General features: G+C 37.5%; 2 protein-coding genes and 1 long non-coding RNA gene across 3 annotated transcripts; all 3 read left to right on the forward strand.

The window, feature by feature from the left end:
* On the forward strand, positions 1 to 797 carry LOC107196587. Its single transcript, XR_001518027.1, has 2 exons — positions 1 to 84; positions 426 to 797. It is a non-coding gene; the product is annotated as an uncharacterized LOC107196587 (long non-coding RNA).
* A 7,265-nt stretch (positions 798 to 8,062) lies between these two features.
* On the forward strand, positions 8,063 to 16,442 carry KRT28 (keratin 28). The gene is made up of 8 exons (XM_006924664.1): positions 8,063 to 8,564; positions 9,016 to 9,098; positions 9,644 to 9,800; positions 11,856 to 12,017; positions 12,112 to 12,237; positions 15,053 to 15,270; positions 15,760 to 15,815; positions 16,098 to 16,442. Exons 1-8 carry the CDS (start codon positions 8,118 to 8,120, stop codon positions 16,238 to 16,240), a joined length of 1,392 nt encoding a protein of 463 aa, XP_006924726.1. The 5' UTR covers positions 8,063 to 8,117; the 3' UTR covers positions 16,241 to 16,442.
* Positions 16,443 to 20,664: 4,222 nt separating this feature from the next.
* On the forward strand, positions 20,665 to 25,152 carry KRT27 (keratin 27). The gene is made up of 8 exons (XM_006924665.1): positions 20,665 to 21,140; positions 21,612 to 21,694; positions 22,060 to 22,216; positions 22,485 to 22,646; positions 22,727 to 22,852; positions 24,248 to 24,465; positions 24,673 to 24,722; positions 24,840 to 25,152. Exons 1-8 carry the CDS (start codon positions 20,697 to 20,699, stop codon positions 24,980 to 24,982), a joined length of 1,383 nt encoding a protein of 460 aa, XP_006924727.1. The 5' UTR covers positions 20,665 to 20,696; the 3' UTR covers positions 24,983 to 25,152.
* The last annotated feature ends 736 nt before the right edge of the window (positions 25,153 to 25,888 follow it).

Consider the following 25,888-nt stretch of genomic DNA (forward strand, 5'->3'; position numbering starts at 1 on the left):
TGGCGGCAGCGGCGGCGGCAGCTCGGGCGGAGGCCTCAAGTCCTCCTCCGGGTCCACTGGAGAGTCCTCATCTAAGGGACCAAGGTCAGCTGAAACTAGCTGGGGTAATAAAAATTAGTTTTAACTTTCTGTGATGGTTCTCTTGCTTTTTTAAGCTCTGGAAGCTGTTTTAAAAATTAAAACCATAGGGTTCCCGTTTAATTTTTTAAAAAACAATACTCCTCGTACCAATCTTGAAAGGAAATGGCATGGTTTAAAATGCTATAGCTTAAACTTTGCTCGGATTTTATTTTTAAGTAACGTGAAAAAGTTAATCTTTTTTAATTTAGTGTATTTTTCTTCCAGAAATGTTGCTTGTTAATTAGTGGGGACCCCCATAAATTGCTTAGTCTGAATTGTAATTTTTGTGTGTGATTCACTTACAGATACTAACAAAGCCAGAGTAATCAAGACAATTATTGAAGAAGTGGCACCAGATGGTAGAGTCCTTTCATCTATGGTTGAATCAGAAACCAAGAAACACTACTATTAAGCCGCATCAAGAGTAAAGTCTCTCTTCTACAGGCCATTTAATACAGATACATGAAAAACAAAATCTTCAAGATAATACCTAAGTCTTAATGGTCTATGGAAATAGTTTCACTCCTTGAAAATAAGGTGTCTACAAGCTGTTTTGTGGTTTCTGTATTTCTTTTCACTTTACCAGAAAGTGTTCTTTAATGGGGGGGAAAAAAAAAAACTTTCTATTCTCATTTACTAATGAATTTCAATAAACTTTCTTACTGATGCAAACTGTCCAATTTGGTTGGAATTGTCTTTATTTAAATCAGATACTGTTTTTAACCTTAAGATTATAGCATTTTGAAGATTGATTTATCCAGAAATTCTGAAGACAATTATTGCCATGATTTTTCTGAGTAAATTTTTTAATCTTGTGGGTATGTTGGACCAAACGTCAGTAACCTCACTGAGTAAAAAGTTCATGAGTGCCCACTCTTACTTTTCCTTAAAGATAAACAATATGTAGAAAGCTCCCAGTTCTCTAGCTGTAAATTACTTCAGGCCTGGAAATTCTGAAATATCTCAAGAGCCCAAAAATAAATTTAATAGGAAATTTCACATTTTCTGATTACTTGACTTGTTACATTTACCTGCCCATATTTTCTTCCCATTTCCACATCTGCCAAATTGCTATACTGCATGAGATACTGTCCAATCAGCCCAGTAAAAATCGCATTGCCCCAACAAGATTATTTGGTGTCTATCAGATGAATAGGAGAAGCAATGTCAAGACATGGTGATGCCTATTTGACCAAAGGGATACCTCTATGCTTCTGCCTTTGCCAACCCAGCTCAGTGATCAGTATTTAAGATCTGGTGCTTATAGGGTCAACCCCAGCACATCCTTCACCCAATAAGAACCTAACTGACATTACTTCATCCTCTGCTGGTATATGGGATAGGTAAGGGCTGGAGTTATTCTGTGCCCCTGAGACTTCATTGTGTTCTCTGGATTACCCATGTCTACCAATTAGCGTTCCTCAATATCCTTACTGATTTGAACTCCCGTTTTCCCCAAGACCTAAGGCCTGGTCCCAAGGCCATTTGTATGAGACTCTTGCTAAGTAAACCCTACCCTCTGTACCCCAAATTGATGACTGAAGCCCTATTTCAACATGAATGGATTTCCCAATAGTCAAGTTCACATAACCTCCCTGACACCATATATTACCAAAACTCAGAGACTCTCCACTTTATATGTCCTTTCATATATGTCCTAGCCACTCTTGTGGAGCCAGTCTTCTAAGGTTCACTGTTGAAGTCCCAACATGCCACATTTTAAAGCCCTGAACCATGTTGCTGCGTAAGGATACTTTACCTACTGTGTATATACTGACTGCTGTTCAAAACCACTTATCTTTTAAAATATTTATTATCTAACAAAGCTAACCAGTTTCTGGGGCCTAGAGTATCGTTCCATAATCTGAGATGTCCATTCTCATTATTCTAAAGAAATAAGTTTTCATGTTTAATAACACTAATTTGAGACAAGTACAAATATGTTTTTATGAGATTAAGCTTTGTCTTTTCTACCCATGCATAAACCAAGATCTCAGCTGGTCAGAGTTCTTTATCTCATTAGGTGGTGAGCCAAAACTTCATTCCTGAAAGGTCTGAATCATGGTAGTCCTGTCTTATTTTTTCAATCTTCCAACATCTCCTCAAGCAATTATTTATATTAAATTCTCTCTGATAAAGAACTTTCTTGATGGATGTTAACTTATTGTGGTAATGGTTTTGCACAATATGTATGTCAAATCATTATGTTGTACGCCTTAAATTTATACAGTGCTGTATGTCACATATCTCAATAAAACTGAAAAAAACTTTTTAACTGGATTCTGAAAGTACAGTTTAATAAGGACAGTCTTTCTAAACAAACAATTTGATTTTGACAAATTCATTGGTATTTGTAGTAAAAAAAAAAAAAAATTGTTAACTGTACAGGTCACTATTTCCACTACATAGATTTATCATATAGCTATTAATCAAAAATCCTGTACATGTTATTACAGATTCTAAATTTGTTACAGAGTCCTGCTATTTAAGCAAGACGTTGTCCAAATAGACTAGCAGAGGCAATTTTTGACACTCATGTGGAGTCCTATTAAACAGTAAAAGATTCTCCAAAGATTTTGCCTTATGCTGCTATAGGCCTTAAAGCTTTCCATGCTAACCCTGCTATTCATGATAGCTTGATATTTCGGGCATGGAGAATTAACTTTGTTATAGTCAGCTTTGTAGGGGAAATAGATTGAGTGAGGTTAACTAAATAAGGTCAATCCAGAATTCACCATCTAGGTTGCATCTTGAGAGTAGGAATTAGAGTTCATTTGTAGTTTTAAGTGTTTTAACATCATAACTCCTAGACTTTATATCCTGGCGCTGGCATTTACAAATCATATAACTTTTGGATGAATTACTTAAACCCTCCTGAGTCTCAGTTTTCTTTTCCATGCAATAGGAATAATAACTATCTTCTATGAGATTATTGCGGGGATAAAATGAATTAATAACTAAGAAGCCCTTAGGAAGATGTCTACCATTAAATAGGTACTAAAGAATCAATATTCTGACCATCATAGAAGAATATTCTTATTGGTTAAATAACCTAATTTCCGTAAAGATGAATATGAGCATCACAATAAGTTAGAGTAGGTGATCATTAACATAGTCTGCCAAGGAGTAGAGAACACAGCCACATTGCTGGCCTAGAGCTGCAGAACTAAATTCTAGTCAGTAGGAATAATGACGAGAGTGTGTTACAAAGGATTATGACTAATCTAGTCCTGTGAACCTGAAGTCCAATAATATAGAGCAAGAAGTTTGTGGAAATAAGTGAGAAGGACCAGATAACTGCCCTGAAGGTTCGAGATAGTTGATCATCCCTAAAATCTATAGCTGTGGTCACCCTGATCATGATGCAAACTATCTAAGCTATGTCATTATGTGACAAAGAGAAACAAGTCATCACAAAAGAAATAAAGGCTTGAAAATAGATATAAAAAATATTTCTTTTTTGACATACTTTTTGAATCAGGTTGTCCCACAGAAAGCCATGCCAAAGGAGGAAGGACTCTGAGTTGTCACATTCATCCTCAGTGTCTTTAGATAAAAATACAGCGCTGTCACATTCCAACACTGAATAACAGATCTTTCCAGCCTAGTATCAGTAAGAAAAGGAAGGAATTATTGTTCATTGGTATAAATATTGGATGCGACCTCAGAAAAGAATTTCTGTAGTATTCCGAAAATCATTTTGTCCTTGAGGATTTTAGCAAAGACAAGATCACATACTTAAGCTTTTAATTAACCTTTCCTACTCAGAATAACATATCTTAGGAGAAATGCTTGAAAAATATGAATAAATGGGTTCAAAGGCTAGCTGAACCATGACCGAGCTAATGACCCCTTCATTAAGAGTTTTGATCTACAGAGCCTCGTTTTGTAAAGTAAGAAATTTTAAGGGAAGACTAGAAAACAAAATGGCACCAAAATGCATCTCGATAGGTTGAACAACAGCTGTTGTAATGATAAAAGCAAGTGGGATATTGCTAATAAGTACATGAAAAGATGCTCAATATCACTGATCATTGGGGAAATGCAAATCAAAACTACAATAAGATACCACCTCACACCCATTAGGATAACTACTATCAAAACATAGAAAATAGCAAATGTTGGCAAGGATGTGGAGAAATTGGAACTCTTGTGCCCTGTTGATAGGAATGTAAAATGGTACAGCTGCTGTGCAAAACAGTATGATGGGTCTTCAAAAAATTAAAAATTGAATTACCATGTGATCTAGCAATAGCACTTCTGGGCCCAAAATAATTAAAATCAGGGCCATGTTTACAGCAACATTATTCACAGTGAGAGTTTGGGAGACATCTATTATCTTCCTCTCTGTATCTTCTGTGACTAGGACAGTGCCTGGTGCATAGTAGGTGCTCATTAAAGTTTCCTTTACGTTGTTATAAGTTTTATAAGAAACATAAGTTGTTATAAGAAACAAGTTTCCTCATCTTAAATCAGAAGAAAGAAACCTTTCTTCCCAATTCCCAGATTCATTGTAAGGTTCAAATGAGATAATCCACAAGAAATCCCTTTGGAAGCTGTAAAGCACCATAGAAATGCAAGGATGTCTTGTCTTTATATTCATTGTGCTCTGGCACTTTGAAAAGATCCGTGTTGAGTGTGCTTCTTATCAGGGAGTTAATTGTTTCCAGTTGAGGGCATATAGGATCCAGGCTGAAGCGAGGGTTCGGAACCTGAGCAACATCCATTTGAAGGTGAGCACTGCCCTCTGGTGGAAATGGTAGGGCAGGGGCAAGTGTGGTTAACGACGTGGAATTGCCAGGAGTGACACTGACTGCAAAGGAGAAACCACTTACTTAAACTTACGCTTTTTAAAAACAGCGTCTTTCCTTTTTTTGTCACAGTATATTCTTTTGCAAAATTTTTTTTACATATGCAGAATGTAAATACATTACACCAATAACTTGTCTAATTATTATTATTTACAGTTAATCAGACACTGAAGAGATCTTAAAATTCTTTATATATTTTAATATTCTAATTATTTAATATATCAGCTCAATAATTAAATTAATGGAAAGAATAATTTTGCAATTTATACAACATGTTAAGACTATTGATGGCAATATATAAAGTAGGTATTTATATCAGTATGTATCGTTTAAAATATATCTAAAATATGCTCATGATGCCAGAATTTCAAAGCCATCTTGAATATATACTAAGTCTTCACCTGGCATGTGCCTGGTGACTCTGAGCAAACTGTCTAATGTTTCTGGATCTCGGTTGCCTAAGGTGATGTCTAAGGTTCTTTGCATGTCTAAAATGATCTTACAACTTTGCCCAAAAGATGCATTTGAAGGCCATGCCGATGCTGGCCAGGCTTCAGATTCCTTGCTCCAGCGCAGTTCCAGAAAACTCCCTGACCATCCTGGTGGCAAAACAACTTTACACCTGTCTTCACCACAGAACCTGAAACCAGTCAAGTCCAAATCCCTCTCCACCTTTTTCACCCCCACCCACCTTGCCACCTCATAAAGATTCTCAGGTCACTTTTCCTTGTTCACCTCACCTTCCTTCTCAGCTTGACCTCCCCCACACCCCAACACACAGACACACACACACACAGACACGCACACACACACACAGTTTGTAACACAATAACAACAACAATAATAATAATAACAGCTGTCACTCATTGAGTTTTTCATTTGCCAGGCACTGTGCTAAGCATGATTTCCTTTAGTGTCTCAACAAGCTTACGAGGTGAAAATTCTTTTTATCCACATTTTGATAACTATCTTAACCCTTTATGCAGGGCTCTGCAAAAAGGGTTCAATTGAAAAGACTTTTTTTTATGTCATTAACCACTCAATGTACCTTTCTCCTAAACTGACCTAGCTACTTTTCCTATTAGAGACTGATCATGTGACCCCATACCAATTATCATCTTTCTCTCAAACCATATATCCTTTCCCACATCCCTTCCTACTCCCATCTCCTCTCCCTTTTGTCTCTTCAACCTCCATCTTCCCTCTCCTCCCTCTCCCCTTCCTCCCTCTCTCCATTCCCTCGTCGCCACTCCCACTCCACTTCCACATACCTAATATATGGACTTCAAAGCAGAATCTGTATTCTCTAGATCCCCAATGCCACATCCAGCTTCATGCCATTTAATTCTTAAGCTAAAATTCTTCTTTAAGGCTAAAGCCATCCAGTTGCTCCTCACCACACTCCCTCATCACCTGAGAATTTGGGCATTGCTTCTCTCCCATTTCCTGCCATCATTCAACACAGTAATCTAATGGTTCCTAATCTCCTATTCCAATGACTTTTGGGTCAGTCCACTTCTGATCTCTTGTTCCAGTGACTGTTGAGTCCAGTCCCTATGGTTACTGACCAACTTTTGTCAAGGTCTGGGGTTTTGTCTACTTTAAAACTCTAAACTCTGGCTTTCACTGTCTGACTTTAACCCCTCAAACCACTGTCAATCTTCTGCTCATACTCTTGACTGCTTCATGGTCACATAGAGATGCCCAATGACTCAACTTCGTCTTTTCCTCAGTGAATCTATCCCTCTGGTTCTACTTCCCTCTTCATATATGGTCCATCATCTCAACTGTTTCTCAAAAACACTAGAAATTTCTTAGGTACTTTTTCCTTTTTCTGAACCTGTCTTCAAGCCCCCAAACACACATCAGCCTGATCATCATCTTCTTATTCCTACATCAGGATAATTTCCAAATAGGCTTTTGAATGTCATTACAAATAAGGGCTGAGCCCTCGATTATCCCTGACAATTCTTTCACCCATTGCTGCTCAGGTATTCTTCCCAGTTCCATGTACTTACTCTAAACATTCACACTTGCTATCGGTCATCTTCATCTGAGACATTCCACCAATCCCTCAAACCCAGTTGTTCCAAAATTAAACTCAGTATCACGTTCCTCCTATATTTCCTATCTCAGTTAATATTATGTGATCCCAGCATCTGAAGTCAATTACCTAAGAGTCATCCCTAATTCTTCCTTCTTCCTTCTTCTCCAAATTTACTCCATGGCCATATCCTCCCGACTTCTTCTTCTTTTCATCCCACTGCCTTTATCTTTCCCAGCTGGACCATTGTCCTTATCTCATAATCAACTTCTGTTTTCATTTCAACCTGATATGTTGTCCTCTGCTTTTTACTTAGGATTCATTCCAAACACTTTAGACTAGCACAGAAGGCTAAACATGATCCAGCCCCTGTCTGGTCCTGACCATACATTTCTTAAAGATTGTAACCATATCTTTTTCATCTCTGCATTTATTTAGCTTCATGTTTTCATTTTTGCATTTAGCACTAAACACCAGACATAGTAGTTATACATGTTAAATGAAGGAATTAGTCATTTAAAATAATAACAAAATAATAAGAAAAATAACAATATTTATGTTATTGCTCAAGGTAATTAATAGATGTTATAATCATGGTAAGACCAGAGACGTTACCAGGATCATATATTTTCCTTAAATAACACTTTTTTTTTGTTCTGGTGGGATAAAATAATGTGTTTCTGTTGTTAATGGTTCTTTATATACCTCTCTAGTAATTTAGGCCCTACTGTGGCTGATAGTACATGATTACAGTCTTACTTAACTTTTAAAACTTTATAATATCCTGTGTCAGATAATGATAGTATATTCCTAGGGTCTAGATGAAAGTAAAGGATTACTCACTTGAAATTAGAAGTTAAAAAAATGAACCTAATATAGAATGAACCCTATTATATTTAAGATAACAAACTCCCTGAAGCAACAGACAGAGATGTTAGACATTAATTTTTTAAAAATCATCCAATTATACATAATTTCACGCTCATCTGAATGATGCTATTTTTCTTTTGGCATGTATAACTCAAATAGAAACACCCCAATAGTTATGTATAAAAGCCCAAAGAAACCATCAGTGCAAAACATTCTGTCCTCCTCTGAAGTTACAGGTATCCACAGACAAGGCGAACATTTCTTGTACTAGCATGTCCCTCCGGTTTTCTAGTGGGTCCAGGCGTATTCACTTACGGTCTGGAATTGGATCTGTCAGACCATCCAATGGAGGTGCAGGCTTTGCAGGCAGCAATGCATGTGGCAGCTCTGTCGCTGGAAGTGGATTCTCCTGTGCCTTGGGAGGAGGCTTGGGCAGTGTTCCTGGTGGAAACCATGCTGGTGGTGCTCTTGGTGGTGCTTGTGCTGGCTTTGCTGGAAGCGAAGGGGGACTCCTCTCTGGGAATGAGAAGGTGACCATGCAGAATCTTAATGACCGCTTGGCATCCTATCTGGATAATGTACATGCTCTGGAGGAGGCCAATGCTGAACTAGAGAGAAAAATCAAGGGTTGGTATGAAAAATATGGTCCCGGATCTTGTCGCGGACTTGATCATGACTACAGCAGATATCACCTAACAATTGAAGATCTCAAGAATAAGGTGAGAAATCACAAATTTGGAACTATTCAAAGTATTTAAAACTAAGAATCACTTAGTTTTACACAATTACAATAGGAAATGCTTCATAACTGTGACCTGCAAGTTATATTGTATGTATTTATTATTTATTTTGATAAATTATTCTTCCTGTTAGTCGAAAAAAGACACTTGGGTTCATGAATTTCAATGTAGTTTAAACATTACTAATTTCATTATTGTTTATTTTGAAATATATTCATTAACAAGAAAGAATTATATTCTAAGTTATATTAGTATATGAGAAGTAAAAACTGTACCTGTACTTTTTTAAGTTAAATTTTAAACACTTTGGTTGTTAAAGAAGTCAGATTCTTAGGCAAAAACTTAATTGGGTAACACCTTTTATCTCCTGAAATAATAAATTATAAAAGCAGGCTTACTCATTATGTTCTTCCTTTTGATTTTTTTCTAGATTATCTCTTCCACTACTGCTAATGCTAATGTCATTCTGCAGATTGATAATGCTAGACTGGCTGCTGATGATTTCCGGCTAAAGTAAGTGATAGAAATAATCACACTCTAAAAAAATTTTCCTATCTATTTTATTTGTTAAGTAAAAATTTCAATTTTATCCCAACTAAACTATAACCTAAGAGATTAAAGGAATTAACGTATGTTATACTACAATATGATACGAAGCATGTTGTATTTCAATCAGCTATACTCACAATTTCTACATATTTATTACATTGTTGGGACAAAATATCACTGTATTTCTATGCCTGCCTAGAATAATGCCAAGAACAATGTAGATGTTTATAAATATTCATTGACTAAGTAAAAATATTAAGATGAAATTCCAAATAGGTATATTTTTATTTAATTGGGATATGCCATTGAAATTTGTGTGACTAAATATCTGCAGATTATCCTGCATATATTTGGGTGATAAGGGTGAAGGAGAGCTTTCTTTGTATATTTTTATAATTTTTCGAGTCTTAATTCAATTTTTAACTTTCAGTTAAAAGCAATTGTGGTTTTATTTTTCCATCTCTTGAGGTAGTCTCACTTGTGCTGATATTCATTTAATGCCTCCCAAGGTATGAAAGTGAGCTCGCCCTCCACCAAAACACAGAGGCTGACATCAATGGGCTGCGGCGCGTCCTGGATGAACTGACACTCTGCAGGACCGACCAGGAGCTGCAGTATGAATCCCTGAGCGAAGAGATGACGTATCTCAGGAAAAACCACGAAGAGGTAGGAGAAGTTTTACTTCTAGTCACATCACAATTCTGTACATTTTAAATACTTCGAAGGGAACCATTAAATTATAATAGTCATTCGTGCTCATTATAATAATTTGAAAATGCCAAGGCATGTAAGGGAAGAATTTCATTTCTCCCACTCTGCCCTTCTAATCTCATCCCACAAGGTAATAAATGTTAACAAATGAGATAGGCATCCTTCCAGTTTTTAGACTGACATAATATTCTATCTTTCTGAAAAAAATACATTCTTTTTGTATTAATGCCACCATCTTTCTTTCCACTACATTATTTCTTTTACTTACATAGGCTTATCTTGAGGTCAAGCTTCTCACAAAAGATCTCTCTGACCAGGAAGATGTCAATCTTTTCTCTACTTAATGAGCCTGGGTTTACTTTAATGTTGAACCCCGCACGATAATAACCTCATTATTTGACATGTAACACCAGGCAACTTCAACCCCCTAGAAAAATTATTATCCCAAAAGTAATTGCAAAGTCTCCAAAACCATGGATGACAAATTTTCAGAAAACCACCTATGACAGAACATGCCCTATTATTGGTTAAAAATGGCTAAAACACCAAATCTACTGGCCCCAAAGGAGAAAATTATGGGAGAGAGAAATAGAAAGAAAAAATCAAAAGGAAAAAAGTAAAATAAAAGAGAAACAGGGAGAAGAGAGACTGTCCCAGAGTAGCGGACTGGCAGAATCAGGCCACCAGAGAATATTAGCAAGAGAGTGAAAAAGCAAACTCATGCATTGCAGGCAATGTGACATGAAAAAAAGAAACAGTCTCGGCAAAGAAATAGCAACCACAGCAGCCTTACCAGGGTAGGGTCAAGGTCACAGCAGGATTCACTGTCCCCTTTAAAGACATATTAAATCAAAAGAAGCTACCTCTGATTGCACGGAGGATGAGAACAAAGAGCCACTCAAGTCTCAACATCCCGTGAGAGTGTCATATTTACCTCACTTGCCAGTGGTCGCTGTCCTAGGATAACTTCAAGCAATTCAATTTTCAAACTTTTATGATGTCAATAATTTTTTTTCACATGGGATCTTGCACAAAACCCCCAAAATATAGAAATAATTTAAAGTAACCAGTGGTCTCCTTGGGCAATGTAAATCTTTTGTTCATGGTGGACAGTGGAAAGCCACTGACCTAAGGTTATAAAAAGATGGTTTAAGAAAGCAGAGATACCAATCCGTCAAAAGCAGTTACAAATGAAAAAGGTCAGCTACCTAAAGAACTAAGTTCAAGTCTTAGTTCTTTAGGCTGATTGGTCCAGAAATCCATTCTCCGACTGGATCAGACTACTTAATGATTCAACCTGGGACATATTCTAAGACATAGAGGCTGTAGGGTACAGTTGCTAAGAGCAGACACTCTGGAACCAGAGTATCTACCAGGTTCAAATCACAGCGTGTTTGAATCCTAGCCCTTCCAAGTACTGAGAATCTTGGGCAATTACTTTACCTCTCTGTGTCTCAGTTTCCTAATCTGTCAAATAAGTCTAATAATAGTACCTACTCATAAAGAGGTTAAAAGACTTGAATAAGTTAATGCACGTAAACTGCTTAGAACAGTGTACTTGGCATTTAACAAGCACTCGATAAATAATGGCAGTTGTTTTTATTAGTTTTTTCCACTGTTTTATTCCCAACTCAGGAACGCTTCCTGACATTTAGTTAATAGTTATGTGTTTAATAACTCTCTGGTCTTTGTATCCACTTCTCATTTAAAAGAATAAAACAGTACTTTGGAGATGTGACTGTTTTTAGTTGTGTTGGCTGTGATTGTTTTAATTAACAGATATCTAATTCAATAGATGGTTGGCATGACCACGGATCAAATAAGTCCATTTAAAAAATCTTGTGCCTTGAATTAGACAGTCGAATCCTTGAATTAGACAGTCGAATTTAAACCACAGACTTGGAGACATAAAGTAACACTTTAGGAAACTCTTCTAAGACTGCAGACTGCGAGTGAACATTAATGGACCCTAAAGTCACGCTCACCTGCCCCCCTACGCCCCCGCCCCAGGAAATGAAGGCTCTGCAGTGCGCCGCTGGGGGCAACGTGAACGTGGAGATGAACGCGGCGCCTGGCGTGGACCTCACGGTTCTGCTGAACAACATGCGGGCTGAGTACGAGGACCTCGCGGAGCAGAACCGCCGGGATGCGGAGGCCTGGTTCCATGAGAAGGTGAGAAGGTGAGGGCTGCCTACCCATCCAGCCCAGCCCATTGACACTCGGTGGAGACAGACTTTGGTTAACCCCGCTGTGCCTGGCCTTCCAGAGTGCCACTCTGCAGCAGCAGATCTCCGACGACGCGGGCGCGGCCACCTCGGCCAGGACCGAGCTGACGGAAATGAAGCGCACCCTGCAGACCCAGGAGATCGAGCTCCAGTCTCTCCTGGCGATGGTAGGTTAGACCGCAGGTCGGCCTGGATTTTGTGATTCTATCAGGTCTGAAACCCTTCCCTTCTTCCCTGTTATAGCTTTACCTACAAATACTTAACGGAGAGAGCAGAAGACAGCCAGAAAGAGTGAGACACTCAGAAAGAGAGACAGACAGAGCTTTCTTCCTCCTTGAGATGAGGTCTCTTAGGATTCCTTTCCTGGAGGATGCCCAGTGCCCATTTCATGAGATAGTTTCTTCTTCAGATAGTTCAGCTCCGCCCCAGACAGCAAGCAACTGTAGTATTGCTCTACCTGAAAATTAAGTAGCAGGCCTACATCAGGGCACCTCGTAGAGCAGAGATAGTGTCATCAGAGTCTCTTACTTTGATGAAAACCTATTAAAAGGTACATTATGTTTTTCATCAGTCAGAGGAAAAGAGGGTACATATCTGATTCCATATGAGCTCTGCCGCCTCTTTATCCTCACTGTGTGAGGGCAGAAGTCCCATCCTGACACACCCCACAGAGCCAGGCCAATCACCTCAGAGGTTACCAGGGAGACAACCCAGGAGTAACACCAGCTTCCCTCCTGGGGTGTGAGCTGCAGTACCCAAAAGCCTTGATTTTGAAAATTATGGCACACACATGGCCCAAGGGTTCCCCGTCAGCATCAGAGGTTGTATGCCCCCTGATGACGCCAGGTCATAGCACAAAGAAAGAACCACCATTATACAAATGAGTACAGTGAGCCAAGAAAGAAAAGATGATTCAAAACATATAATAGGAAGATTTTGATTTAGCTACCCAAACAAGGCGTAGTCCTTTCTTACCATGTGGTATTTAAATTGGAGATTTGTTTTACCACTGATGTCCCCCAACTTAACCAGCATGCCCCTTTTCTCATTCTTGTCACCACTCTTGGCTGGTACCTGAGACCCTCACTGCCACATTGAGCTCCTGGAACCCTCCTCTCTTCCCCGTTCCCTTCTTTCCTATGACTAGAACCCTGAGCACCAATCCTTCCTCTCGTTTCTGAGCTATGTTGAAGGAAATAAATTCTTGAGTTCCCAGATCAGAATTTAAGCATTTTCACAAAGAAACAACAATGTTAGAAAACAGTAAGATTCTATGCAGTGAGTAATACTGTAGTTTGGGCTCAGGAGACAATCCACAATAAAAAGCCCATTTAAACAAACAACATAACTGAATTATAGAATAATGGCAACACAAAACCTAACTTCTATACCTGAGATTCTTTTATCATAAGATGAATTCTAAGCTTATTATAGAATAATAATTATAGAATAATGGACACAAAACCTAACTTCTACACCTGAGATTCTTTTATCATAAGATGAATTCTAAGCACAATCTTCTATAGTTTAGCACACAAATCATGTGTAAGTTGGGAATTGTCAAAATCTGTATACTGATTTGTACACAAACTTCCAAGTTCATCCTGTCCTCCTTCCTCTTCTACAAGCCAACCTTTACAGCAGAAGGCTGTGAGATAGAGATGTTATGCCTTCTTCTTTAGGAGAGTATTAGCAGTCTTAAAAAGGAATAGCATATGAGGACATATCATGAAGGAAATTAGTTTGAACAGCTGAGCACACAGCCCACTGGCATCCTGCGGCTTGTTGCCTCACCCTCCCCATTACCATCTTGGTCACCTTCCACCCCTTTGCCTCTGGAGAGCCCAGCTCCACCCAGGTAATGCACCAGTCATCCTATTAGACACTGTTTGGATGATTATTCTATAACTCCCACTTTACAATCCTAGATGAAGTCAATAGATGACATGCTTAGCAATACGCACAAAAAAATTTAAACCAGTATAATAGCATAACTGCAATAAAAAGGAAAAATAAAATTACTTCAAAATAAAAGATTTTATATGTAAATACTTGGGCCCAGCTATCTTAGAACATATAATGTAAGAGACAGAGGCTTACACATTCCTTGGATAAATAAGTTTTATTTTAAACAATGTAAGACCAGGAGTTGCTCCAAACAAGAAGAAAAGGAAAATGAAAGAATGGAGTGGGGGTGGACACTTGAATAATAACTAATATCAGGAGAAGTATTAACTTCCCAGATGTATTTATATATGATAAGGAAAGAGGAAAATTACTTTAATTAAAGTAGGGATCACATGACAAGACAAATTAAAGACTGTGGAAGTAGAAATGAGGAGGTATAATATTTATAAGAGTAGTATTGAAATAATGACCTATATTGTATTATTAAATAAATCTCTTGCCTTGAAATCCCACTTCTTTTAAGGCATTTATTCAATCTCAGTGCTTAAGAAAAGGCCTTTGAATGACAAAAGAAAATCGAGGATGGATTTGAAAAAGAAACAACAGCACAAAAGGCCTTGAAACAGTGGCGGAGTAGATCTCTGGGGGCAGTAGCAGAATTAGATTGAAAAACAATAGGCAACCAAAAAATAAAAATAAATATGTAATTTCAAAATATAAGATTTCCAATATTGATTTCTTATTGTGCTACCCCAAAAAAGTGTTTTAATATATAGGCTGGTCATAATATGAAATATTACCTAAATATCATAAATGTCCATTGGAACAGTCAAAACTCTTTGGGGAAAGGGTTATTTATCTTATGTCAGGTCATCCAGCATGCCTACCCGTCTCCCACCTCCAGAAAATGCCAGTCACTTCCCCTTCCTCTCCTTCATCCATTTTATTGTGACGAGCCTCACAGATTTCCACAACTTGCCTAGGGAGGAAGACTGCCTTTTGCTGGGAAACACTAAGTCTACATAGTCCTCAAAGTGGCTTCATCCCTTGCTCTGACATCTTTTATGTCCTCAGAAACACTCCCTGGAGTGCTCCTTGTCGGAGACAGAAGGCAACTACTGTGCGCAGCTGGCCCAGATCCAGGATCAGATCGGGGCCCTGGAGGAGCAGCTGCACCAGGTCCGAACCGAGACTGAGGGCCAGAAGCTGGAGTACGAGCAGCTCCTAGACATCAAGGTCCACCTGGAAAAGGAAATCGAGACCTACTGCCACCTGATAGATGGGGATGGAAAGTAAGTGACACCATTTGTAAATCCAGTTTTACCTATCTTAAACCACAGCCATCTGCTGCCCTTTCACATTCCGTGCCTCCAAAACTTTTCTTCTTCATTCTCACAGCAGAAAAGCATGTCTATCTCTTGTCCCTGCAGTCATCTCTTCCATATTTTGTACATCAGAGCCTCTTCCTCATCTGCCTTGGACGATTGTCCTTGCAGAGGTCCCTATTTATTGTGTGTCTACGTGTATCTCCACCTTTAGTTTTAAATTCTTTGGCTTAGAAATATCAAAAGGAAACAAGGTTGTTTTATATCCTCTCTTTAATTAATTTCAGCTCCTGCACAAAAAAAATTTTTAAATATTTTTCTTTACAAAAAAACTAAAATCTGTTTTTGACATACAAAGTTCACTTGAGTTTATGTTCACACATAGATTCAATGACTATTTCTTAAGTGATAAACAAAAATATTAAAAAATAAACTTTTTTTTTTTTTTTTTTACAGCTCATGCTCTAAATCAAAGGGCTTTGGATCAGGAAGCTCAGTGAATTTATCTAGAGGTAATAAAATCTAGTTCTATTTCTACTGCAGCAAATACTTTTACATTAATGGTAATCATACATTATAGCAACAGCCTATATATTTAAGCAATTTTTACTAAAGTGCTTGAAACTTAAAGTCTTGTTTTGAATGGATAAAACTATCCCAAACTATTATAAATCTATACTTATTCCCTAACCAAAAATGTACATATTATATTACAACCAGCAGTAGAATTCTTTGTCATGTAATAATTTTTTAGGTTGAATATATGTATTCACATATGTTTTTTAAATTTCTAGATTTATCCAAAACCACACTGGTAAAGACAGTGGTTGAAGAGCTAGATCAACGTGGTAAAGTCCTTTCATCGAGGATTCACTCCGTTGAAGAAAAAACATCTAAAATGACCAATGGGAAGACAGAACAAAGGGTTTCTTTCTAACTGTTGTTTTTGAGAAAAGAGTAATTTGGGAAAGGATCCCGCACAGCTTCATTATTCTAAATATCAAGGAGATAATAAAATACTTTCTTTCTACCCTTAAAGACAAGTTACTTAGCAAAAATACCTGTTTTCTTAGTTACCTTTTACAGGAAATGGGGTGTTTGTTTTCAAATAAATAAAAAAGTTGTGCATTTATTTCCATTTACTCACAATTAATAAATAATTATTGGAAATTTATTTTTTCTATGTCTGATTCATTAATGGAATATATTCTAATGGATTTGACATTTTTATACCTTACAATGTGATCACCTCACTAATTCTAGTAATCATCTGTCATCATGCAAATATCACAGTATTATTGACTGTATTCTCCTACCCCTTTTCACCCATCCTTCCGCCCCCTCCCTCTGACAACCATCCCTTTGGTCTCTGTTCCCATGAGTCCTTTTTTACATGGACAAATAATCTTGAAAATTTCAGCAATTCTCCTGTGATTGAAAAGTCTCACCTCTAGATGGCACATTCCCAGTATTTTATCCATGATCCTTTCTCAAACTCTTCTGAAGATCTAGATACTTCCCAGGACGCCACTTCCCCTATAATCAGAATTATCTCTGGAAAGATCCACAGTAATGAGCTTCATGTTAATGACTTTTTTCTAGAGCATATACCGGGAACCAGTTAAAACTTTTAGCTATTTTTTTGTCATCTTTATCTTTATAATTTTAAATAGGCTTTGTTCAATATTTCTTGATTTATCAATTTTAGACTTTATAGATTGTCTTCTTAAAAGGAATTCGAGAGTCTAGCTCTTACCACCTTTCTCCTCTTTCTAATATAGCTATACTATATTTGGTGAAAAAAATATTCAGTATTTTCATTGTTATAACTAAGTAAATATCGTTCATTGTTGTGTCAAGTGGTATATTTTAATTGTTTTCTACAACTTTTCATTCATCATACAAGAAATATTCTTCTAATTATTTTACTAATCTGGTTTCCTATGTGCCTTAATCTCTCATGCATCTTTCTTACATGACCAAAATTATTAATCATTTACATCGATCCCCTAAGACCTCATACTCAGAATCCTCCAAACTCCTATTAAGTATGGACTATCTGTTTTTTAAACCTGCTACCCAGGTATCATCCAAGGACTTTCATACATTACATTCTTGTATTGCTACTCCATTTCTTGGATCCTCAGCTTTCTTTTTTCTTATTCATTTTTCCCTCTAGGGGCTTCCTGACAAAGTGTGCAAGGAAGGCAAATTTTTTGAGAACTTTCATGTCTGAAAATACCTTTATTTCATCCTCACTCATGAGTAATTGTCAAAGTAGAGAATTTTAGGTTGAACATTATTTTCGCATTTATTACTCCTGATTCTTGATGATATCTTTTGATTTAGAAGCTCAATCTTTTAGTTCTGAGTAGTACTATAGAGTATGTTTATAAAATAATTTCTTCATCATTTCTCCCTTCTCTCTTTCTGAACCTTAATGGTTATTCTTCTTGGACCAAAACTCTAATTTTCTAATCTTTTCTTTTGTCCATCTTTTTGTCCTTTGTTCTGTTGTCGGGAAGATTTTTTTAAAGTTTACTTTCTTTTGTCTTTTTGGTGTATAGAGATCTGTGAAATTGTGGCTTTGGATAGATGTGAATAGTTTCTAAAGCAGTGGCCTCTTCCCCTATTTAGATCCACACCTTACTATGCCTTCCAGATGTTTGACAACGACTCAAAGAAAGAACCAACAAATAGCACTCGGAGGAAACAGACAATAAAGGAAGCTCAAGAAAACGTAAAAAAAAAACAAAACAAAACACTGCCTATGATCGATCTTCTTAGATCTGTGTTTTTTGGTGTATAGAGATCTGTGAAATTCTGTTCAAAAGTAAGGCTTTAAATATTTGAAAGCTCTGTGTGTGCATGTGTGTATTTCACTCCAGGGCGATTGTGTGGCAACCTTCCTTTACTGGGAAACACTCAAATAGCTGTATCTGAAGTTCTTTTCTCTAAGGTTCTTCAGCTTCCCTAGAGAAGGGCCCAGCAACTGGAGCTGGCTACATAATTTGCAGGGCCTAATACAAAATGAAAACGCTGGGCCCCTTGTTCGAAAGTCAGGAAAAAGTTCAATTAGAGGTACTAAAACAAATATTTTTTCTTTAAAAATATTTTATTACTTAGAACATATAACAGAGGTAATATTGATACATACATAATGTTTATTAACTTACAAATTGCAAAATAAAATAACATTTTATGTTGTACAATAAATTATAGTGCTTTATTAACGTGATTTCTTGATGAATCAACAGATTTTTGTGGCTTGCTTTTCTGCAAATTCACTAATTAGGTCATGAAAATTTTTTATTTTTAGCAACTTCATTTCAGTCTATATAATTGAAAGTGATCTGAGTCCTTCCTGGCGAAGAGTTCAAATAATCTCAAATGGAGAGAGCAACATGTACAGAGACCAAAGGGGAGTGAAAAGAGAGTAGCGAAATAAAAGAACAAAGAAGAGAGGTAGGTAGAACCTACATCAAGAAGAGTCTTAAATGTCAGGCAAAGAAGCTTCATCTAGCCTATGATGGATTTTAAACTGGAGGAGAGTGGAGAAAAGGAAGAAAAACTTATTGACTCTATATTATTGACAGCCAGTTGTTTTACATATTTAACTACCCTTTAATGGCCTGGCAAGACAAGTACCAATGTCTTCATTTTCGGAATGAAAAACCAAGGTTCAGAGAGAATGAACTTTGCATGGATCCCACAACTAGAAAATGGCAGAATTGGAATATGAATGCTGATATACCTGATTCAAGAGCTAAAGTTCTTTCATAAATGGTATTGTGCTTCAGGAATGATACCTTGGCACCTACCTGTTGACTGACCATGATGGAAAGAAAAGAGATTTAAAATCAGAAACCCAATTAAGATTCTAATAATTCAGCTGAAAAAAACTAATGACAAGGAAAAGAGAAAAGAGAAAAAACGCTTCAAGAGACACTGCAGAAGTTGATTCAATAGGACCTACTGACTTATTGAATGTGGGCTGGTAGAAAAATGACAGCAATTAGAGATTTCTTAGTAATCTTGAGCATGACTCAAGATAGTTTCACCAACAAGTAATGAAGAGAGATGCAAAAGATCACGTTTTGACGTCAAGGTAATTGTGTGTTGAGTTGGAAGTCTCATAGAACATCCAGGTAGAAACATCTGGAAGGCATAGTAAGGTGTGGATCTAAATAGGGGAAGAGGCCACTGCTTTAGAAACTATTCACATCTATCCAAAGCCACAAGAAAGGATGAGATCACCATGGGAGAGTATGTAGAAAACAAGGGCACCAAGCACAAACTTAAGGAATGGCAAATTTTAGATCATAGAAACTGTGAACTGAGGAAAGAAGAGGAACACACAGGGACGTAGAAGTATTCTCAGAAAGCAATTATGTAAAACTCAGTAAAACTGGGGTGGCCAGTATCAAATGTGTCCGAGAGGGTATAGGAGAATAAATATGAGAACTAATGACTGGATTGGAGATATGTGGTAATTAGCAGCCTTTGAGAGATTATTTTCATAAAGTGTTGGGACCAAAATTCAGGAGTGAATGGGAAGTAAAAAGTGGAGGAAGTGAATGGAGAAAATAGTTCTAGAAATAATGAAAGGAAGAAATGTAAAATTACAAGAAATCTACAATAGAAAGGGAACATACAGGCCATAGCCTAGTCTCTCCATTTTACAGATGAGGAAACTGCGGCCCAGAGTGATACCTTTACTTAGCTTGGTTAGCAGCTGAGCCTAGACAGAAAAATAGTAAAGATGAAATAGTAACTCAGGAGGGAAGAGCCTCAAGGAAAGACTTTCTGTCTCCAAAGAAGAGTCTATTTAATTCCTCAGTTTTCATTTAGGACCTGGCCTCCATCTTCTGCTACCATGGTCTTGAAATTATTTTCAATATATCTGAAAGAAAGATCATATTATCCATAGAAAACTATAACTACGATGCCTCACTTGCTGGAAAAAAAATACAGTGTTGTTGGTATGATCAAGGGAAACAAAAATTTGTCTATCACACTTTTTTATTCTTATAGGAATTTTGTAGTCCTAAAGCCTGGAAGACAGGAAGGCTTACTCAGACTAAATTTGAAATGCATCACTATAATAATCTTGATAACACTCCTCCCTGTCCCATTTCCAAGATAACAAATAACCCCAAGGTAACTATCCACCTACAGAAATGGACGCAGCAGGGTAAAAACATTCATTAAAAAAAAAAAATCACCCAATTATAAATAATTCATGATGAGCTGGTGAGCACCATTTTGCTACGGGTAGCAAAGTTCATCAAGAAACACCCTGATGACGTGTATATAAAGACAAACCGGACTATTTGAGCAGGACATTCGCCATCAGAGCTTCACTCCAGCACAAGCTCCGCAGTCTGGTCACCATGTCTGTGCGCTTTTCTTCTGCATCCAGACGTCTTGGCTCTTGCGGGGGCGTGGGCTCTGTGAGGATGTCTAGTGGGGGAGCTGGCTTTGGGGCCGGAAACACATGCGGTGTGTCAGGTTTTGGAAGCGGTTTCTCTTGCGCCTTTGGGGGCAGCTCATCTGCAGGAGGCTACGGCGCGGGCCTGGGAGGGGGAAGTGCTTCCTGTGCCGCCTTCATTGGGAATGAACACGGCCTCCTCTCCGGCAATGAGAAGGTGACCATGCAGAACCTCAATGACCGCTTGGCCTCCTACCTGGAGAACGTGAGAGCACTAGAGGAGGCCAATACCGACCTGGAGCAGAAGATCAAAGGATGGTATGAGAAATTTGGTCCTGGTTCTTGCCGCGGTCTTGATCACGATTACAGCAGATACTTCCCAATAATTGACGACCTCAGAAACCAGGTAAGAAATACAATATCATGAGGGTTACAGAAGAGTATTTAGCTGCGTGCATACAAATGTTTAAGCTATCACTCCCAGCAAGGCTTTGCTCTCAGCTTCTAATTTTCAGTGGTCTGTTATTAATATTAAAAATAATTTATATTAAAATTCTAATCTTTGAACATGGCTCACTTCGCATCTGGTAGGAGGGAGGTATGCGTGTTTATGCGTTTAATAACATTAAAATATCGAAAACTGCGCAGTGTCTCCAGCTATATTTTTATAAGCTTTTCCACTGAAATAATTTTTTTTAAGGGTGAGGTGGGGAGTAAAAGAGGCTGCACATAAACTTCCCCATTTTCAAAAGAATCATCTTCTTATTGGAGATGGAATGCCAAGAATATTACTAACATTTCATAGGTGACTTTTTTCCAAGGAAGTTTGAAATTTAAAAAATATTTCCTCACTCTTAATTAATTGTCCAATTATCAGATAATTTCTGCAACCACGAGTAATGCCAGTGTTATCCTGCAAAATGATAATGCAAGACTAACGGCTGATGACTTCAGACTAAAGTAAGTAGAGTTGAAGAGAAACCAAAAAAGTTATCTGAACATTTCACTATTGGAGGTTATTTGAGATCAGCTCAATTCTTTGTTTTTGTTTGTTTTAAACTGAGTGTATATTAGAATAACTAGCTGAATCATATTTTTTACTTGGGAAATTTGGGGGCCGACACAAATGAAAGTGAAGATGATAGGAAAGAGAATTTTGAGTATCCCCATTCTCTTGTTTCAAAGAAATTAATTGATTACATTATGGGCAGTCTAACTAAAGTTTTGACTGTATATTAAGTTTGTCCTCAAAACTTAATTTGAGTTTTATGATGACCTAAAAAGTGATGTGACTAATGTGATGAAACTTTCAAATATTTTCTAAGGTTTGAAAATGAACAGGCCCTTCACCAGAGCGTCGACGCAGATGTCAGCAGTTTGCGCAGGGTCCTAGATGAGCTGACTTTGTGCAGAACCGACCTGGAGATCCAGCTGGAAACTCTGAGCGAGGAGCTGGCTTACCTCAAGAAGAATCACGAGGAGGTAGATGCTCTGTCTCCCCCGATTTCACAATCTGCCTTCCTCCTAAATTTTAAAAATCAATTTTAGAAGACAAATATAACGTCTTAAATCGATATTCAAGAAAAAACTTGTCAATTTCTCCATAGGCTTACATTGTTTGAAAAATGTCTCCGTTCATCCTCCTTAAAAGAAACAAACCCTAAAAAAAGCTTCTAACTATATGGATCATGTTTGTTTGGCTCCTTTAACAATATTCAGACCCTAACAGTATTGAACAAATTTCTTCCAGGATATGAAGGCTCTGCAATGCGCTGCTGGGGGCAATGTGAACGTGGAGATGAACGCGGCGCCTGGCGTGGACCTTACGGTTCTGCTGAACAATATGCGGGCTGAGTACGAAGACCTCGCGGAGCAGAACCGCCGGGATGCGGAGGCCTGGTTCCATGAGAAGGTGAAACCACGCCAGGGCGCGCGTACGCGGTCCTGCGTGCTGATGCAAGCATCATCCTAACTCACCTCCTAATGTTTCAGAGCGCCTCGCTGCAGCAGCAGATTTCTGACGATGCTGGCGCCACCACCTCAGCTCGGAATGAACTTACTGAGATGAAGCGTACTCTTCAGACCCTGGAGATTGAACTTCAGTCCCTCTTAGCAATGGTAGGTTAAAAAATACATATACAAAAAAAAAAAAAATTGCTTTAGAAGTTGAGAAAAAAATTCAAAGAAAGTTTTCTTCCGCACGATAGTATTTATTTTCATTTTTATCCATCAATTACTGTGATTGAAATTAGACACATGTGCATTTTGCACAGTAGAATTCTCTTTGCCTGAACATTATACCTAGATGCCAATAATTATGTAACATTAAAAGTGAGCAAATACAATTATTTTGAGGTACTCGAAAAAAATAAATTTTATCCCGAATCTTCTCTCCGAAGTCAAAAGATTAAAAGCCACTGTGCATGGAGTGCATAAATATGTTTTACCCTTTTTACCTTCCTCATCTAGCATTCCTTTTGGCCACTTAATGAAGAGCACTTACAAAGTCCTTTTTAAGCGGCATAAACAAGAAGCAAAGTAGAGGCGTGAAGGTTGCCTACAAAGCTAAACATGAATGATGATAATAATAACCTTTTTTTATTAAGAGTTTGCCCAACACTTTCATCCACATGAGCCCACAATAACCCTGGGGCTTGGGCAGGGCAGACTTTATAATTAATGTCATTATTTCCAAAAGAAGAATCTGAGATTCGAAGAAGTTAGGCCATTTTCCCAGAGTCTCATAGTTGGATAGAAAGGAACCAGAGCTTCTCCAAATTTTATATCTCCCAACTCTATACTTTTTTCACTCTGGCTTATGAAACTCCAGAGTTTATACACAAAGATGCTATGAATGAATAAAAAATTAGGACTTTATACAAAAATTCTTACAGTTGAAAGGGTAACACACTCTCATCTTTATTCCACTTAAAATTACAGCAAACATTCCTCTGTGGGATAAACCTTATATAAACGCATGTGGATTCACAAGCCAATGAATCAAACGAAAGCCTAAAAAGGTCATTCTTTTCTATGGGTCATTCCACTTCTGGAAAGTATATGCAGTTCACTACGGGATAATTTTTAATAGGAAAGCTACAATCCTCATAAGACAAGGCTCTATCACATGATTAGAAATGAGGTAGCAAAGTGTAGGGGGACTTTTGTTCCTGGGAAAGTGGAAAATTGTGTCAAACTCTACAACCACAGGCTATATTGCGGGAGAGGGACAGGGATCTTTACACTGTGCCCTATGAGGAAACAACTTCACCTTTGCTAACACTCCTGGGCATTTGAGTAACATTCACCATCAACTGTGTTATTCTCAAATAGAAGAATAGTATGATATCTAATAAAGACAACAATTAGTATTGAACAAGTGAAAACTTTCAGATAAATATAGTTATCAGCATTATGTAAGGATAACTCTCTTAAGTATCTCTTAAGTGTTTTGCCTTATTCTAAAACAATACTGTGACATTCTCTACTAAACTATGTCTTAATGATCCTCAGAAACACTCCCTGGAGTGCTCCTTGTCGGAAACAGAAGGCAACTACTGTGCACAGCTGGCCCAGATCCAGGCTCAGATCGGGGCCCTGGAGGAGCAGCTGCACCAGGTCCGAACCGAGACCGAGGGCCAGAAGCTGGAGTACGAGCAGCTCCTAGACATCAAGGTCCACCTGGAAAAGGAAATCGAGACCTACTGCCGCCTGATTGATGGAGAGGATGGGTAAGTACTGCTTCCTTTGAGAAAACATTTTAAGATTATCAAAGATGTTTTGAAATCAAGTACAAAGTATGTATCATTTACATCACATGTACATGAACCCCTTCTAGTGTTAAGAATCCAATGATCTTCCATCTTAAATCATTATTTTTCAGTTTCCTCAGCAAAACAGAGTGAAATAATTAATACAAGCTCTCTAAACTTTTACAGCTCTTGTGTTAAGTCAAAAGGCTACAAAGGACCAGGAAATCAGATAAAAGGTAAACAAAAGCTGTGTTGAGCATTTGATGTTTATTTGTATATGTTTCAAATGATGAGTTAATTATTTTCCCTTTATGAATTTAATAAATTCTAACAATTCATATGTGTAATTTTAGATTCATCTAAAACCACCACGGTTAAAACAATCATTGAAGAAATAGATCCTCGTGGTAAAGTTCTCTCATCCAAAGTTCACACCACAGAAGAGAAACCCACCAAAGTCAACAACATGAAGAGTGAACAGAAGGTGCCTTCCTGAACCCCAAAAGAATGACCTTAAGTGAAAATATAAAATTGAAGCTACATTCCTAAATAAGGGCTCTCTTATTTTTCTGCTTTACTTCCGATGAATTATTTTTAGAATAGTAACATTTCTTTGGCTTTCTCTGTGGATGGTGTTTCAATAAAAGTTCTTCCTGTTGCAAATCATCTTAACTGGTTCTGGTCAATCTTTGTATTTTAAATGTAACCCCCAATGGGAGCTGAGTTTTGTTTTTAATTTCTTCTATTTAATTCATGGGTCTTCACAAGTTAGGAGTAAGTTTAACAGACAAACAGGTTGGAGTCTTTTTCACCTTTCTGTAAAATTAAATTTTTTTTCTTCCTTCCATAAATATTTATTAAGTATGCACTAAGTGCTGGTAATGAAAATAAAACAGATAACAAAAATCTAATCCCTGAGTGCAACATGCTCTTAGAATGAAAATAAGGAGTTGAAGAATCAGAAACCCTAAAAATAAAGAAAAAACTAGAAATGGTGCTATTAAGGATAGAAGGGAAAAAAGAGAGATGGGGGGACTGGATAGGGCTAGTGGGGAATTCCACGATGTTAGACCACAAAATAAGTCTTAACAAATTTAAGAAGACCGATATCATATCAAGTATCTTTTTCAATCACAATAGTATGAAACCAGAAATCAATAACGGGATGAAAACTGGAAAATTAAAAAATATGTAGAAATTATATAACATACTTCCGAATAAACAAATGGATCAAAGAAGTCAAAAGGGCAATCGAAAAATATCTTGAGTCAAATGAAAATGAAAATACAATATACCAAAACTTATGGGATGCAGCAAAAGCAGTACTAAGAAAAAGCTTTATAGTATTAACTGCCTACATTAAGAAAGAAAAAAGATTGCAAATAAACCATCTCACTTTATA

This window comes from Pteropus alecto, unplaced genomic scaffold (assembly GCF_000325575.1).
Source record: "Pteropus alecto unplaced genomic scaffold, ASM32557v1 scaffold98, whole genome shotgun sequence".
Taxonomy (NCBI): Eukaryota; Metazoa; Chordata; class Mammalia; order Chiroptera; family Pteropodidae; genus Pteropus; species Pteropus alecto.